The sequence below is a fragment of the Ursus arctos genome, unplaced genomic scaffold, assembly GCF_023065955.2.
Source record: "Ursus arctos isolate Adak ecotype North America unplaced genomic scaffold, UrsArc2.0 scaffold_11, whole genome shotgun sequence".
In the NCBI taxonomy this organism is placed as follows: Eukaryota; Metazoa; Chordata; class Mammalia; order Carnivora; family Ursidae; genus Ursus; species Ursus arctos.
This window is the reverse complement of record NW_026622775.1, coordinates 7,375,782-7,394,898: the sequence shown is the minus strand read 5'-3', so window position 1 is coordinate 7,394,898 and position 19,117 is coordinate 7,375,782. Positions and strand designations below refer to the sequence as shown.

The 19,117-nt window shown below is 36.4% G+C and overlaps 1 protein-coding gene across 1 annotated transcript in view; it reads right to left on the bottom strand.

The window, feature by feature from the left end:
• Positions 1-239: 239 nt before the first annotated feature.
• The window catches only part of FAM241A (family with sequence similarity 241 member A), a 43,272-nt gene continuing 24,394 nt past the window's right edge, over positions 240-19,117 (bottom strand). Inside the window, exon 2 of the mRNA XM_026499192.4 lies at positions 240-5,525. Coding sequence (XP_026354977.1) covers positions 5,280-5,525 — 246 coding nt within the window. The 3' untranslated portion in view covers positions 240-5,279. The remainder of the gene's footprint in view (positions 5,526-19,117) is intronic.

Here is a 19,117-nt window from a genome sequence, read left to right as displayed (position 1 = left end):
AGTCAAGGCAACAAAGGAGAAATACAGTTTGGAGGCAGAGGCTGATCCTGAGCTAGGTTTTCCTACACTGTCGCCTGGGAAGCCATACACACATCAGGCCTTAGCTTCCTGCTGCAGCATTAGGGATGATTCACTCAGGTATGTTGTTGCTTTGGCAATTTCCAAAGTTGGTGTGGCAGCAACTAACTGATACACAGAACATGATATAGAGAGTCAGAAGAGAGACTCAGGATGCAGGGTTGTGAAAGAGTATTATTTATTGGAAAAAATAACAAAGTATATATATACATGTTATTTAACATATATGATCTGGGTGACTAGAACATTCTAGTAGTGGATTTATTCTGTAGTCTGAAATACCCAAGCTTAGATACTTGAGAATTCCTGATCACAACTTTTGAGTTTTTTTAAAAAATTAAAATTTAGTAGATAAAAATCTATTGAAAAATACTGGAAAAATATGAAATTTAGGTAGCATCAATGACCACATGTATTCTAAAATATTCTTTCTGGAGAAATAGTGATTTCATTAAGTACAACACTGAAAATACATATAGTCTCCTAAAAATATGCAAGTGTATGGTAATAATACTGTATATGCAAATAATAGCAATATTCTTCCATCAAATGTGAATAAACTTTATAAATGATAACATATACATCAATTCAATTTCTTTATGCATTATAGACTAATATTTTTGGAGTGAAAGAACTCTAAAACGCAACCAATGCTAAATCTTTGTTAATGCACTATAGGGAGTACATGAATAAATGAAGTTGATTTATTAATTTACCAAATATTTTGAGCATATATTATATGCCAGGCATTGTTAGACAATGCAATTTATGAACTGCATAGACATGTTCTCTGCCTTTGTGAAGCCTATTGTCTAAAGGAGGAAGCTGACAGGGGTGCCTGTATGGCTTCGATAGGTTGGGTGGTGGACCCCTGGTTTCGGGTAGTGATCTTGGGTTGGAGGGATCGAGTCCCGCCTCAGACTTTTCTGCTCAGCATGGGCCTGCTTGGGATTCTTTCTCTCACTCTCCCTTTGCCCCTCCCCACTTGAGTGGGTGTGTGTGTGCGCGCACTCTCTCTCTCAAATAAATGAATAAATCTTAAAAAAAAAAAAAGGAAGAGACTGACAAATAAGCTATTGCAATATAGCATGACAAGTACTGATAGGGGAAGTGCAGGGTTCTCTGAAAGCACATGAAATATCAAAACTGGACTTAACAGAGAAATTTTCCTGGGGGACATTATGTCTAAGGGTCTTAAAGCTGTGGATGTGTTCGTTAGTTTGGTGGGGAGGGGCTAAAGAGAGAAGCTAAAGCATATATAGAGTTCTGGAAGTGAGTAAGCATGTCTCACAAGGAACTGAAAAAACAAATTCAGTAAAGCTGAGTGTTGGAAAGGGACAGTAGTAGTACGAAGAGATGATGTACACAAGAACCAGTTCTTGAGGGGCCTTTAAAACATACTAAGGAGTAAGCACATTATCATAATGGCAACAGGAAGCCATTGAAAAGATTTAGGCCAAGGAGATCAGAGTTATGATTTAAAAAGATTATGTTGACTGTATTGTGAAAAATGAAGGCAGGGGAGACCAATTAGGATTCTATGAAAGCAATCCAGGGAGTTGATGGTGGTATGAACTAAGTTAGTGATACTGGGAATCAAGAGAAGTGTAAAGTTTAAAGACATTTTTTAGGAAGTAAAATAGACAGGACTCGGTGACTGGTATAAGTGGGCAGTGTAGGAGACAACCGTCATTTACTGAGATTGGAAACATAGGAAGAAAAAAAAGGTTTGGGAGAAGGATGCTGAGTTCCTTTTTATTTTGGGTATACCAAACCTGAGGTACTAAGGGACAAGGAAGTACAAATGCTGGGCAAGCAATTGAACATACGGATTTTATATTCTGTATGGTGCTCTGAACTGGAGATACCAATTGCAGAGTTGTTAGTATGAAATGTAACTGAAACCATGGGAGTGGACACATTGTCCTCAGCAATGTGTAGGGTGGTGAGAGAATAGGCTGTGTTCTCCTTATATTCTCCTTGGCCAAGTCTATTACTAGAAGTATTAACAGGTATGAAAGTCTTACTGTTTTCTCTTCTTTGACCTTTTGAGGCCATGAGTTGACAATAAAAACATTTAAAATCACCTGAAATCAGTAAACATTTTTAAAATAACTGTTAAATATAATCTACAAACCACACAAACAGCCCTTAATTGCTCAAAATCTAGCTTTGACTATTTTGAGCTTTCTACTTTACAACAAATCTTCACTTATGCTGTAATTTGCCTTCCATCAGTTCTGTAACTGTTAATTCCTGATAACTGGAACAATGGATTTGCAGCTCAGTGACAGCCCAGAGAGATTTTCAAAACGTGATGACGTAGAGATGTGTTGGTCAGAAAACAACCATAATTCATAATTCCCACATGGAAAAGATCCAAATACAGTTTTGGATGGGTTGATGGGGACTTGCCTCAATATGCTTCCTTTTTGGTCTATAGAAGTCAAAATGGGCATGTGGCCTCTAGGATGGCTAATAGGTGGCGTGCTGGTATATGTTCAACAACTGGCTTGCCAGGAGAAAAGAGCCCTGATTTGTTGTTTGCCGCTTTTGATAGTGTAAATATTCCCCTCAGAGACAATTTCAGGCTACCAAATGATGCCACTGAAGGCAGACTGGGGAAAAAAGGTATATAATGTGTTTTGCAAGTCAGGGCAAGCTGGCTCCGGCACACTACTAGACCAAATATGATTTGACTGGTGGCCAGGAATAGGAAAATACCTTGCATATCACAGCTTAAGATATGAGAGGACTGAATTCCACAAAACTCTGAGTTTCTGCTTTAAGGAAAATTGACTTATTCATCTCTGGCCAGTTTACTTGTACATTTTAACCTTTTCCATTTGAATTGAGAGCTGTGGTATGAATGATGTACATACAATAATCTAATAACCTTCACAATATAACTTCTATGTCCTTATTCCTAAGGAATAACAGTTTCTAAAATTGGCTCGTATCTGAGATTGAAATGATTGAGAACCATTTTCCATTTAATTCCTTACACTGTGAACCAAAGAAATGACCAGTTTCTTTTCATTTCAGGGTACAAGTATAATCTACATTCTAATATATTTCATAAAAGAAAATATATTATTTCCATCAAATAAACAAAGTTTGTTTTTTCCCCATTGTTTCCCCTTAAGGAAGCAATTTGATAGTATAGTGCTCTAACCAATAAAAAATTCAGAAAGAATAGCAGCAAAATATCTCTTTATGTGATTTAATATATACCCTATTAACAGCAGTGTGAAGATACATAGTACTGACAGTATACTTTAAATAATTACTGTTTAAACTTACTTTAAAAATCTTTTTCAATATTAGCACTGGTGGAATTAGAGCTATTATTATGCATACTGTATCTTTTTTATATTCCAAAGGAAAATTAAAATTCTTGGTAGCATTAGAAAAGAATGCACTTCTTAATATTTGATGTAGATATACAAAATCTCATGACTTCCATTAAAAATCTCACAATTCTGTGCACAAATGAAGACATCTTTTCAAATAACTTGCCCTATGCCAAATTCATAAAGGTTTCTATAAAAATATTTCAAACCCAATAAAAACACAATGGTATACTACAAAGTCCTTTCCTTTTTGTCAAACTTTAAAAGGTCTGTATTTATACAAATCCACAGTACTTTTTAGTGCCCTCTGATTGGTATTTTTGTTCAGGATTATCTGATTTTAGAAATCTAAGTTGAACATTTTTCATCAGTTTTCTGCTTCAGCATGGAAGACACTGAGAACTTAAGAGAATAAATTTTTTAAACAGGACTGGGTACAAACTTTACAAAGCAGAATATTAAACACTTTATACACTGTAGTTACTGCCCTGCCAAAGATAAAAATACCCCATTGTCCCATTTTCCTCTTATTTAACTTCAATTTCTAGATAATTATCTTTAGTATCCCTCCTTTGTCTGTATAGAAAATCTCTGAGACGCAAGTGTACAGGTTTTAGTTTCTTTAACCAAATCCAGAATATCACTAAGCCATTTTCTATTATTAAAGTGTATTTAAAGAAATGCTTATTTCAATATAAAACCCCAAAGTGCTAAATTAAAACACATTAATAACATGACTGGCCAATTACTGACGTGGCTTTAGCCTTAGAGGAATATTATTACAATTGGCTGTTAAATTTCAAACTTAAGCATTTAGTTTTATACTGTAATACTGTACTTTCCAATACAGATGTCAAAGAAAATGAGCTGATTTTTTTTTCTTTAAAGGCATAGTAAAATATTTCAGCCATAATACAAATCAATTTTTGGGAAAAAAATCCATGCCAAGATAGGAAATAGATTTTTTTAAATCTTAGAATAATTGTTATAAAAGAACTATAAAATGTAAATTTCTGGAAAAAAATACATGGAAAATGTCTCTCTAGAAAAAAAATACACAACTTGTTAAGTACAAGAAAATACAGCATTACCATGGGGTGCAGCCAGCAATGGACGTGGCTTATGAGACTTAAAAAATTCACAAAAGGTAATTAGCACCAAAATTGTCTAAAACTTCAAATGATATACTGAAGTGATTCCAAGCCCAAATATTACATTATAAAAAAGTTACATTTAACTTTCATCAGCCATAATAAACACATCCTTTTCAATCTTTAGAAAATGTGCTAGCTTTACTGATTTTCATCACAATATTAAGGTAGTGTATAGTAATTATCATTTATATTGGTTTGGGCTGAGCAGGAACAATAGATATTCAAATTATTTCCCAAATAATAAGGGGTTATTTGGTGGGTATGGGTGGGGACAATTCTCCCATTAAAACTTTTTTTTAGGTCCTTGTTTCATCCTTTTTCTTCTAAAATGTTTTATTGGAATTCTTTACAAGATCTATATTGTCTCGTTTGAATGCCATATCCTGTTATTTTCCCTGCTCACTTTTTGGTGGTGTTAAGATTTGGCATGCGAATAGGGTGGGGTGTTTAAAAGTGGGCACAGATCACAGTAGTAAAACAAGACTTTTGAATAAGCTACAAAATGTCTATTCAACCCTGTTATAATCAAGAGTTGAGTTTAATTTTAAACAACATCCACTTATAAATTTAATTACAAAACAGCACGCAATTTGAAACAAGGCAAACTTTTCGGCTTTCATGTAGTGAAATATATAACTTCACCAATCACATGTATGGCTACCAAATGTGAAACAACAGCTTATTCAGCCATATTTTACTGCTGCACATAAATAATGACAAGGCAAAGAACAGCAACTAGTCCAAGGGCTTGTAGGCCAAGGAACCACAGCATAATCCAAAAGAAAATGACTATTACTGGTTCCACAATTCGCTCTCCAAAATACATCCTTGTGAAGCCCATCTCGATGAGGCTTTTGTTCAATTCACCAAAAAGTGTTCCCATCTTTTTGTAGTCATCTCCAACAGGCTCGCCAGTGTGGTTTTGTGACTCTTCAATATCCTTTAAAACAAAAACAAAAAAAACCAGAAAACAAAACATAAACATAAAATGAGATATAGGTGAAGGTCCCTAAGAATAACGACTATCTTATCATTCTCCCGAAATACTGGGCATAATTCTGATAATCAGTCAGTAAATATTTGGGAATGTTTCTTTTGATTAACATATAGAACAACTATGTCTGTGTCCACCTTTCAAGAATATGGAAAGCAACGGATTTATTGATTTCTGTAGAATCAACACTGGACTCTCAACTTGCAGAACACTGATTTATAAGATTAAGGAAGGAGCTGATTCATTTCCATTCATTTTCTAGTTTCCTGGGCTTATAAAAGACAGCTGCTTAAATGAGGAATCAGGTTTGTATTGCCCTTAGATAACTTCACCATGACTTCAAAATAACTTTTCTACCAACCTCCTGTTTTGAGGCAGTGACCCAGATTACTCTTTCTTGTGTAAGTAAGCTTTTTCGTCCATTCCCTTGACACTGAGACTTTAAGGAACCTAGCCTCAGCTGACTTGAGCAAGTCTTGTTGCGAGTATTGAGCATTCCTCAGCCATCACTGCTGTGATCTTTCAGGTTTAGCCCTGGCTAAGGAGACCTCAGTGTAGACCCTTGTGTAGTTTCTTGTCCAAATTCTGGAAATGTCCTAAGTGTGTCTTATTAATCTCATCAGGAGAGACAAATAGTTTTTAAATAGGAGTAATTTTGTACAGTAAGTCCAAAAGTCCACTTAGAAGTCAGCTCCTAAGAAAATGTCCATCATATACATACCAAAAAAATGTTTACTATTTCTATTACCTCTCAGTCTTATTTTAAGTAAGGCCTTCATGCCAGTTATTGTGTTACTGTCTCTTAGCTTGAAATCAGTCCTTGGAATTCTAGGAACATTTTTGGCTCCTTGCTAGTCTCTGCCAATAGAGGGACTAATGAGACACTGCACAGCTGGAGAAGGAAAGGGATTTGTTCTCGTTTGCTTCTGATGGGTTCGTTGGTACTGTCAGTTTTGCTCTAGCAACAGTTCTTTGCCCTGGTAGTAGTAATTTCTTCCCAGTAGCAGCCACTGATTTCAATTTGGGGATTTCCCAACACTTGCAGAACCAATCTCAATGTGCCTTCTTGAGACACTAGATCCAACTTGTGGGTGCCTATTCCTCAGCTATCTTGTTCTTAGTTTTATGGGATCCCCCCTCTGAGTGCAGAGACACCGGTATTGGGCGAGCAATGATGAGTTCTTGAAAGTCTGAGTTTCAGCTCCACAGGGCCTTTCCCTCATCTTCTCAGTTTTAGTAATTCCACCCCTTTTCTTTGCTGCCCCAGGCTGAGAAGTGGGGGCTGGTTCCAGTTGTTGTTACCTACATGATTTTTAAATTTTAGCGTACTTTGTGATCCCCTGGAGGGCTTGTTACAGCACAGGTAACAAGGGTTTCTGATTCACAAACTGGGGCTAGGGCTTGACGTCAGAATTTGCATTTCTAACAAGTTTCCAGTTGATGCGTATGATGCTGGTCTGGTGACCATCATTTGAAAAATGATTGCCTTAGTGTTTTCTTTCTGTCCTTTCCATTCTTCAACACCTAATGAGCAACTCTTTAAGTTAAATTATCTTTGTTGAAATCATTGATGAAATTTCTCCTCACTAGACCCTAATATAGTCACAAAAGAAAAACTATGTCATGTAGGTGACATAGTTGTCTGACCATAATTTATTAAACCTAATTGGATTTAGGAGTCATGACTGAAATCAGTAATTATTTACTGAATACCTACTAGCTCATTGTAGGTGCAAGATGGAGAATTATTCATATAATAAAATATTTTAGGTATAGGGTTTGACATAATAAAAAGTAAGTATTAAATACCATTAAGCGTGCTGTCTATACCAGAGGAAAGTAAACTTAGAAGACAAAAGTCACCTGTCAAAAAGAGTCAATGAATTTGAGCACGTTTTGAGGTACTCTTCAACTTATGAATCAAATTTAGATTCCTTTAGTAGAAACCAAAGCTTGATCATTTCAATCAATGATATATAAATAAAAATATTTTTTCATTTTAAAAATGCCTTATTATCTAGTCCATATATATACAATTTAAAGTATATATTTAAGGAAAGAGGGAGTGAAAAAAATCTAATTTTTATTTGCAATAGCGGATAAAATGATTTTCAATAGGACTTTAAGGTGATCTTTCCCCATATAACAGCAATTTATGTAGAACACAGTGTCATTGATGAAGTAGTAGAAAGGTGAAACTTATTTGGGGCATCATTGTTAAGTCTATATTTTAAGTTTAAGCCAGAATTATTTTTGAATTATATTTACATATAATTTTAAAATTAGTTTTGGATTTGCATTTCTATCAAAAAAAGTAGAAAAAACAAAATGCTGTAGAGGGAGTTGAAATCCAGGGATTTCAAATCCAGGCTCCAGCACTTAAACTGATTGACTTTGACCAAATCACTTTCATGAGCTTCAGTTTTCTAATCCATAAAATGGATTTACATGATTCCTTTTGATCCTGATAATTTTCTCTTGAATTATAATTTGTTAACCTTTCCTTATTTTTGTGTTTCATTTCTAAACTAGTTTATTCCTCACTGATGTGCTGTGTTTGGGTGAATTTTATGTTTCTCAGCTTCCCATACTTTCATGTGCTCCATGATGATATTCTACATTATAAAAGAAAAAAAAGGGGCGCCTGGGTGGCTCAGTCATTAAGCGTCTGCCTTCGGCTCAGAGTGTGATCCCAGAGTCCTGGGATAGAGCCCCACATCGGGCTCCCTGCTCCGCTGGGAGCCTGCTTTTTCCTCTCCCATTACCCCTACTTGTGTTCCCTCTCTCACTGGCTGTCTCTCTCTGTGTCAAATAAATAAATAAAATCTTAAAAAAAAAAAAAAGAAAAAAATATCTTGTTCTTGCTTGAGATCAAGCCCTTTTCCTCTTTAGGACAGAACTTGAAGACTACTTATTTAGTTTGTAATTCTTCTGGTGCCTCACTTCCCTCTACTCCTGCAGTGTCTTGTATTGTTGATAATCATTTCTGGCCTCCTTTTTTCACTTGTTATTAAAGTTTTTTGTTTTCTTTTTTCCTTTTTCCAATTTCCTTTAATCTATGCACTCATTGTACATTGGGGTTTTCTGTTGTTACTGAAGATTTTTAAGACTTTTTTTCCCAGTATTTTTGTGGTTGTAGTACAAAGAAAATACCCTAATCTGATATGGTTCCTTCTGAAGATTCGCTTTAAATTTTTCTACAGACTGCTTGTGGGTTTTTCAGGAAAGAAGTAGGTGTTACAAGACTTAAATCAAAACAAGGAGAGCTAACTCCGAGGCCAAGTGAGGAGGCAGCAACGGATCACATCATCTCAGATCCTGAAAATACCTGCTGGGATTGAGACTGGAAGTGGAGGACCCAGTAAGGACTGGTCTGGGCAAGATGTGGCTGCTATAACTTGCTTCGTTTTTTAATATGAAAAACTTCAAGCACACACAAAATTAGAGAAAAATAGTACAACGATCCTCTGTACATCTATAATCAGATTCAATAATTACTAAAATTTTGCCACTTTACTGCAGCACTTCTTAATCTGGGCAATCTTAAGGAGAGGAAAAAGTAAAAATCATTAGAAGAATGCCTAAATGTGGTGTATCTTCCCAAATGAAGTTCTGTGGAAACATCCAAAATATCCAGCAAAGAATTAGATAGGTTTCAAACAATCCTAAAGAGAAAACATTGAAAAACATGGAAAAAAAAAATAGGCAGCATTTTTAAATCAGTGAGATTACAGTCAGTCTCATTACAGTATTTTCTATATCTACCCCAAATACCATAATTCTAAAAGATACAAACATTGGTGCACTGGTACATGTTAAGCAGTAAGCTTTGTCTGGGGTGGGAGTTGGGGTCGGTGGATTGTTTGCCAGTTGCATAGTTTTTTACAGTTTCTGTAGCCCGTCCTCCTGCCGTGGTCAATTTCAAGCTACTTACAACTACCTTGCAAAGCTCCTGAAAATTTAACAGTTGGCTCTTGAGGTCTGGTAGGAACTGCCATCAGTACTCCACTGTAGGTACGGTAATTGAGATAAACACCTGCATGGTTGTAATTGATTAGTTTGATCTCTCCCTTCTATCCATCAATTAGTGCGTTTAATGTGGGTTTTTTTTTTTTAAGTTTACCAAGTTGATAGGTTGGGATAGTTAAATAGAATTACTGCGATATAATATATTGCAATTAGGAAAATTGTATTAAGAAATACATTATGATTTGAGTAGTGGATAGGATAGATAAAACGAAACACATGTAATGCTACAAAACTACCACAATTAACAGAATTTTGCTTTTTCTGGTCTCATGCAGATATCAAAAGCGCATTCGGTTCGATAATTTTTATAAATTCTTATTTACAATAAAATTTAAAAAGCCTGGATGGCTTGTGAGGAACTAGTGCTCCTTCAATGCTCTCTAGCTACATGAATGACACCACCATCCATATGCCACATCCAAAGGCCAGAAACCGGAGGCCTTCATGACTCCTCCCATTTCCCCTCCCCTTTACATTTAGCTCATCAGCATATCCTCTTTATTTTACCTTCTAAATATTTCCTTATTGTGTATATTGCTATTCCATCTGCTGCTGTTAAAATAACCTATTAACATCTCTCGCCTTGACTATTCTAGAAGTTTCCTAACTGCTCTTGCCCCATATTCCTTGGCTCCCCTATAAGCTATTTACCACACTGCAGCCAAAGTGATCCTTTTAAATGCAAATCCAATCGCTCCACCCTGCTTTTAGGATAAAGGCCAAAATTTTTAACATGATCTATGAGGGCCTGCTTCCTCTGGCTTATCTCTGGGTCTCTGGCCTCATCCTGTCATCAGCCTCCCTCTTCCCTTTTTTGTGTTTCAGCCACATTGATCTTCAACTTCTTGAACAGGCCATGCTTTTGCCTGCCACAGATTTGCACATGCTGTTTTCTCTGCCTAGCACACTCTCCTCCCTCCCTTGCTCAGTTAATGCCTGCTCCTCATGTAGTCTCAGGTTAAGCCTCAACTCAATCTCATAGCACCATGTAATGCTCTTTCAATGTATTCTAAATCAGTGTAGCTGTGTGTGTGTGATTTTTTGATGAATGTCTCTATCACTGTACATGAGGATACAGACAATATCTATTTTTGCTGACCATTTATCCTCTAGTATCAGTATATAGCAGGGGCTGTGTTGGGAGTAGCAATACAAAGAAAGAGCTCAAGAAATATTTGTTGAATAAATGGAGAAAATTTATCATGTGTCTGGCAAGCACTGGAGCAGTATCTTGATAGATTTTCTACCTTGCTCACTTCTTGCCAAACAAAAGATGATCTTTTTTTCCCCAAGTATGTTTATTATAGTAATTTCAAAGCAATGTATAGATTTTAATGAGGTTAGCAGTATTTCTGTTTGGAAAATTATTAAGCATCCATTCCCTCTTTCCTCTTTCTTATTAGAACCTATTCCAGCCCACATTCCTCAGGTGAGGCAGACCCCACCTACAGCTCCAGATATGACAAGTCTTAAGAGTAATAAACTTCTCTTTACCAGAAGCTGGCTTTGGAAAGTGCATGTGATCCACTTTGGAACAATGACTTTTGTGGGTCTTCTTGGAAAAGTCTTCCTAGCTCTTCTGACACAACTTTGGAAAGTGATCCTTATCTTCTTCTATTTCTCCACATATAATCCTTTAAGCAAAGACAATTTATTGTATTTTTACCAGTTTTCTATTCCTGCTGTAAGAAATTACTATAACTTTAGTGGCTTAAAACAACCAAAAATTACCACTTTATTGTTCTGTAGGTTAGAAGTCATGTCAGCAGGATTGCATTTCTTTCTAGAGGCTCTAGGGAGAGAATCTATTCGCCTACCTTTACTAGCTCCTAATGGCTGTCCATATTCCTTGGCTCCTGGCCCACTTCCTCCATCTTCAAAGCCAGCAATGGTGCAGCTCTCCTGACCATTCTTCTGCAGTTAACTTTTCTCTCTGACCTCAGCAGGGAAAGGTTCTCAGCTTTTAAGGACCCAAGTGATTAGCTCTAGCCTAATGGGATAATCCAGGATAATCTTCCCATCTCAAAGTCCTTAAATTTAATCCCACCTGCAAAATCTCTTTGGCCATGTAAGGTATCACATTCACAAATTCTAAGGATTAAAATATGGACATTTCTGGTGAGGCATTATTCTGCCTACCACAACATTTTATTATACAAATTATTTCTTTATATATCTATTTCCTGTCACTAGCTTTGATAGGAAGGGCAAGGCCATTAAGGGCAAGAACCATGTCTTATAAATTTTAACATTAGTACTTAGTATATTGCACTGTGCCTGGCCTATTGTAGGCTCATAATAAGTATTTGTTGAACGAACAATAGAAGTATTTTACAATAACAATATGTTAGGCAACAAAACAAAACAAAACAAAAAACCCACAAAAAATAAAAAGTTACATATAACATCAAATATTTTATTTCTCCATGAGTACAGATGTGAATTTGTTCAAATATTTATAAATAAATTCTAGACTAGATTACAAGATATGGTAGCTGCTAGCTAAAATTTACATGCTTTGGGCGCCTGGGTGGCTCAGTTGGTTAAGGACCTGACTCTTGGTTTTGGTTCAGGGCATGATCTCAGAGCTGTGAGATCAAGCCCCCCCCCCCCCCCCCATCCACGCTGGGCATGGAGCCTGCCTGGATTATCTCTTCCTCACCTTCTGCCCCTCTCCCCACCACTCACACGCATGCTTTCCCTCCAAAAAGAAAATTAAAAAAAATTCACGTGCTCAGCTCAATTTGTAAACCATTGTATTTGAGGAGTAGCGAGTAATATAAACAGAGGAGTTCTTGAGTCCTTGATTCTCTCACATGTTTGTAATTTTTAGAGTAACAGTAATAAGTGGTAGTATTATCAATGATATAGTAGAAAAGCTAACACTGAGTGTCTACTATGTGCCAGGCACTGGCTTTACAAGCTTTATTTTGTTTGATCTTTCCGCAAGCTGTGGACACATTATTATTTTCCCTCATTTGCAGAAAAGGAAACTAAATTTCACAGGTATTAAATGTCTGGCCACTAACTTAGTAAGTGAAGGAGCTCTTATTCCAGAGACCACTCCATTAACCCCTATACTATACTCTCTCCAGTTATTATTATAATATTAATAGCTAATGCTGCTTAGTTTTCAGAGTAAAATTTTACATATTTGAATTCTGGAAAAAGAAAAGCTATGTAAACATGTTTTCATTTTTCACAGAATGAATACATGTAACAAAGTGAAACAAACATCGGCATCTTTTTTTGCTTTACGTCTTTTCTCACAGTTTACAGCATATCGAAAGTGAGTTTATCAAGCAAAAAATTACTCAAATTTTTATCTTATATAAAAATGTAAACAAGGCAAAGCTATTTGCAACAGTTCAGTGGATTTTTCACAGCCCTTTCAGTACTGACTAGATTCAGATTCAAATGCAGAAAAAAAGATTCCAAACAAGAATGCAGAGATATATTTGGCAGAAATGCAATAAGGCAATAACAACAAAAACACCCCAAAAACCAACCACACAAAACACTTCATACATAAAGTGGTACACCAGTGCAGAAATTCTGATGGTGCTTTTCCCTCTGTTCTAACATTAATCACTTTGTGTATTTGCCAAATTTTATTCTTTGTATTTGAGGTCCTGATGAAAGAACATTTGTCAAAAGCGTAGTTTCTTTCAAGATCATACAATAATGCTATGACATGCACACTGAAGTGTTCTTACCAAGATAGTGATATTATTATTATTTTTTGTCCACGATTAAAGACATACATAAAAATAAAGAGGTGTTATAATTGATTCAAAACCTTCTTAAAAGATACACAAAATTAATGATGAGAAATTAAAGGTGAACCCTTACATAATCATAGGATTTTTATGAGAGAAATAGCCTTAAAGATAATTAAAACAAAATCTCCTACTTTAAGAAACAAGGAATAAAAGGTTAAGTTACTCAGCCTGTTAATGATAGCACAGGCTTTAGAAGCAATTAGGACAGATTCAAATGTTGCTCTGCACACAAGGCAAATTACTTAAACACTGACCCTCAGTTTCCCCATGTATAAAAGGAACATAATAATACCTAAACCATAGAGTTGTTATACTAAAATGAAGAAATGGATAAAAAGCTTTTAGAATACACATACTAATCATTCACTATATGGTAACTATTATTATTACTATATTTTTGGTAGATTTATATCTTGTGATTTTTATTTCTATATTATTACTGTATTTTTGGTAGATTTATATCTTGTGATTTTTACTTCTCTTTCTATTGTACCATGTTGCTTGAGATAATTAATACCTTAGTGATCATCTTTCTCATGATAATTAAATTCAATTGTATTTTTCTTCAAGTGTTATGACAATTTAATTATATAGAAGGTGAGGTGGGATGTTTTCTATGGAACACACTTACGTATGGCACAATCTGTGTACACTAGTATGGCAAGACCTCTGTTTATTCACTTTAAGAGGGTACAGGCTACATTGTATAAACAGGCTTTTGCTGAGTAGGTGACAATTTAAAATGTACTTTCAACTGTTTTCCTGTTTCCAGTATTACACTTGCATTATTGCCCCGTATTACATGTGCAGTATTGGAAATCTGTTGGTTTTGCCTCTCTGTTATTTATTCCACTTTTTCCTGCTAGCAGCACCTTGATTTAACTTTGCAGAAACCATCTCCCATCCACTCTTAGTCCCTGTGTTTTGGCTGAAGATGTTTCCGGTCCTCAGTTCGAGGCCTAGCCAATCAGAATATTCCATTTCCTTGGACATATGGTTAGTTAAACAATGAGCATGTAACCCAAGATAGGCCAATGAAACACCTCTACCTAAGACTTTTGCTGCAACTATTAAAAAAGAGACAGTTTTCTTTCACTGCTATTGGTTAGCTGGTAAGATGCGAGCATCTTATTACCATAAGGGGAAAGCTTGCTATAAATGAAGCCAATGTAAAGTAAAGCCAAGAAATGATATAGTCAATACAGTTTCAACACCTGAATCCAGCTAGTGCATCCACCTCTGGTCTTTTTAATTACATGAGCCAATAAATTCCTATTTTACAAGATCTAGGGGGAGTTGAATTTTTGTCACTTGGAACCAAGAGTTCTGACTATAGATGATGATGATGACGACGATGATGATAAAAAATAACAGGTATTAAATGAATGTGTACTATATACTAGGTACTGTGTTAAGAACTTCACATTCTTTATGGCATTTAATCTCCACTTTTTACAGTAAGTATTGTTAATTCCAAGCCTGTGTTCTTCACTATAGTGCTCAACTACTTCCTCATTTTTTTTTTAAAGATTTTTTTTATTTATTTGACAGAGATAGAGACAGCCAGCGAGAGAGGGAACACAAGCAGGGGGAGTGGGAGAGGAAGAAGCAGGCTCATAGCAGAAGAGCCTGATGTGGGGCTCGATCCCAGATCCCCGGGATCACACCCTGAGCCGAAGGCAGACGCTTAACCGCTGTGCCACCCAGGCGCCCCTTCCTCATTAATTTGGATTCATTGTTACTAGCAGTAACTAATATGACAAATGTATTCATAATATTAAAAAACAGCAATTAATGGGGGTTATCCAAATGGACATTTTTAGATATAACTTTCTAAAAGTTGTTTTAAAAAACTACATAAGAACACATGGATAAATGTTATTGTACATATTCAGACAACACAAGATAATACAGGGTAAAAACTAAAATGCTGATTTCTCCTTGCTACTTTTGGTTGGCCTTCCCTAGCTATCAAGGAGAACCAGCCACAATAAAGCGAAACAAGAAAATCATAACTGGCTAGGTAAATTTATACATCTCAAGTATACATCTCAAGATGCATATCAAGCAAGAGGAAAATAATTTTTAAATAGCACATACTAGTCTGCGAATGGAGGTTTTTATTGAATGAATGACAGAACTAATAAATGAATCTCACTGCAAACTTCTCTCCTTTTATCTTGTTTATTCGACTATTCACACTGACTTAGTCCACTGATCTCTAACTTCTCTCAATCCACTAGCCCAGTCCATTCCTTTCTTCTCTATCCTCGTTCAGCCTGGGTTCTATGGCCCAGAATTTTGATAAAGTTTTAAAGTCCATTGCCTTATTGGGCAAAACCTTAATTTTAGAGGGACTTAGCTATTTTCTCCGCCCACACCTGAGTGGTACTAGAGAAAGTCGTAACATTGGGTATTTTGGTGCCACTAGGTTTTGACCATTAACCTCCAACAGATCTTCAAATACCCTGCATTCCTATTTCATTTCTCTGCTCAGCTCATTTTTTCTGCTCTCTCCACAGGCTATTTCAAACCTCTTCTCTCTTTCAAACCTCTGCTTCTCTCTTTCTCTATCACCCTCATCCAGCAAATCACCTGAGCTTCTACTTCTCAGGGAAAAGAGAAGCAGTCAGAAAAGAGCTTCCTTAACTTTGTGATACTAATTGTAACAACTACTTCAGTTTACGTCCCTCTTAGCTGCATTCTTTTTTGTTACACAAGAAATAAGGAAGTGTTCCCCTTTGTTCCAATTCCTCTTACCTGTATGTAGGATCTCTTCCTACCTTAGATTCTCCTTCTACCATTATCCTGTGTCATGTATATTCAATCTCTCCCTCTCAACTGGCCTCTCATCAATATTTATACATGCTTAGATCTTTGTCCTTTAATACAAGACTCCCTACATGCCACATCCTCTATTAGTTCTGTCTTGTCTTTTCTTCTCTTTCATAGCCCAACTGTTTGAAACAATTCACTTGGCTTGTTTCCATTTTTCCCCCCATGGTTATCAAGAACTGTAAGAGACCGACCTTTTATCCTACCTGCAAGTTAACAAATTAGCCTATCAGAGTGTCATGGATGCTGGCAGAAGACATAAGACTTTTGGGTTGGAGGCAATCGACATTATTACTCAGGCCACATGAAGCAGCATGGTTCCCTTTCATCCTGAGTCCCACAGGGTGACACAGAGTGGCACAGGCAGGTGCTGCAGGCAGTGGATTTGTATCACAGCTGAGGAGCTCTGAACTTCAAGAACTCTAATCTTTTATTATGGGCTACAGGCAAATGTACCTGACCTTTGTCCCCGGAGGGAGACATTATTTTTATTATACTGGACAGCAAAAAAATTTGCTTTCTGTTCCAGAAGGAGACAGCGTCCCTATCTTCCAAGTCTGTTCACTTAACAACAAATACCCTTGAGAAAACAGTCCTAAACAAAAGCTCTTAGGGCAAGAGATCCATGGAGAATTACTCCATTCGTTCACATCTCATCCTACTCCAGTCTGGCTCTGTCCCCATTACACCACCAAAATAGCTCTTGAAAAGGTTGCCAATACACTGTCATATCAGTAAATTAAATAGACATTTTTCAGTTCTCATTTATTTAAGTAGCATTCATGATGATCATTTTTTCTCTTCGTTTGCATTTTATGATATCATATTCTCCTGGTTCTACTTTAATCCATCTGGCTATGCCTTCTCAGTCTCCTTTGTGGGTTCATTATCTTCAACCCAGCTATTAAATATTGGCCCTCAATCTCTGGTCCTAGGCCCTCATCTCTTTTCACTCCACATTTCCCCCCCTAAAAATTAGTTATATTTACTACCAATAAATCAATTACTTAAATATTGTGTCCAGCTCAGACCTTTCTTTTGCTTGCATGTTAGATCCATATATTCAACTGCCTTCTTGACACTTACACTTGAATATCTTGAATATACTTCAGTATTCAACACATCCAAGGCCAAACCCATGATTTCCCCTCCTCAAAACTGGCCTTCATTCAATGAACAGATTGTCAGGAATGAACTTCAACCTTAATTTCTACAAGCCTGAACCCTAGGAATGATCTGCAAAACTCTTTTCGTCATTTCCTACATCCAATATATCAGTAGGTCCTGCTGATTCTGACATCTGAATCCTAAATATCTCTCTATTCCCTAATTCTTTCTACATGATTCTACTCACTCAGCCTCATCTTATACTTGTACCCTCCTTCACTTTCTTTACTTTCCCCTCCCTGTCCTAATTTGCATCTCTCATACTCACTTGCTTTTCTTGACCCAAATCTTTTTAAAAGTTGTTTCCTCTGGGGGCGCCTGGGTGGCTCAGTCATTAAGCGGCTGCCTTCGGCTCGGGTCATGATCCCAGGGTCCTGGGATTGAGTCCAGCATCGGGCTCCCTGCTCAGCGGGAAGCCTGCTTCTCCCTCTCCCACTCCCCCTGCTTGTGTTCCCTCTCATGCTCTCTGTCAAATAAATAAATAAAATCTTAAAAAAAAAAGTTATTTCCTCTGCCTGGTATGTTCTACCTTCTTCTTTTCATCTACTAACTCCTATTCATTCTTCAGATCTCAAGAAAGTCAGTCCTGACCTCTGCTAAAAAAAAATCTCCTTACTAAATGCTTTTATCATACCACATAGCTATCCTTACATCAGATGAACTTTGTGTTTTGTTCGTGTGATTATCTAATTTATGTTTATCTTTCTCCATGGACTGTAAGTAGCAAATCAGCAAAAATAATGTTTTCCCCCTTTTTTATTCTTAGTGTCTACCATATTTTAGGCACTTCCATCTTGATTATAAGTATTCTATGTAACCATTCTACTAATTCAGCCTACTTTCTAACTGTCCCCCAAAATAAATTCTATTCTGGTCACATTCCTCTGTTCTCTGAATCTTCCCCACTCACATTTATGGCTTAAGGTAACAAACATTGTATTAAACATCTGCTATGACTGTTTCCTATGTTATTCTATTCAAAATCCAAAATAACTTTACAAGGTAGGTGTATTATGTGTTTGAGACTACTCACTCAAATAGAGATAAATATATAGATGGTATATGGAAGAACCAAGATTGAATTTTGGGCTGATTCCAGAACTATGGCACTCTACCAGTTAGGTAATAGTATTCCCATTTTAAAACTCAGTATGTAAAAGTATAGCTTGGCCATAAAATATGTGTTGAGCATTTATAAAGCCAAAACCTAAATTTTTAGATAAGACAGAAAATTTGGGGACTTGGGCAAGGATAGCCTCTTAACTGGAGGAGACTTTCTCTCCATGAGGATTAATGCATGAATATTGAAAATAGGCAAGATGTAACCGAATAAATAATAGTGAAGATCCCAATTACTGCATGCCAGGAAAATCAATATGTGAGGAACACTAATAAATAGTACTTTATCAGTTAATTAAAAGATTAAATCCCAGAATGTTTTTCCTTACTGCATTAACCATAGAACCTGGCAAGATTATGTACTCTAATGGTTCAAGAGGCTTATTTTAGCTTGTATGTACCCTCCCCACAACACACAAACAAAACACACACACAAAACACACACACACACACACACACAGACAAATGTGCACACGCACACCCCTTGTCTTTCATTCTAAATCCTGCCTTTCGTCTTTGTAAGTGAACTTTTATAAGTAGGGAAAAGGTACAGTTCCTAGTCGTAAGCAATTGAGAGGAAGTGTCTCAAAAGAAGATAAAAGAATA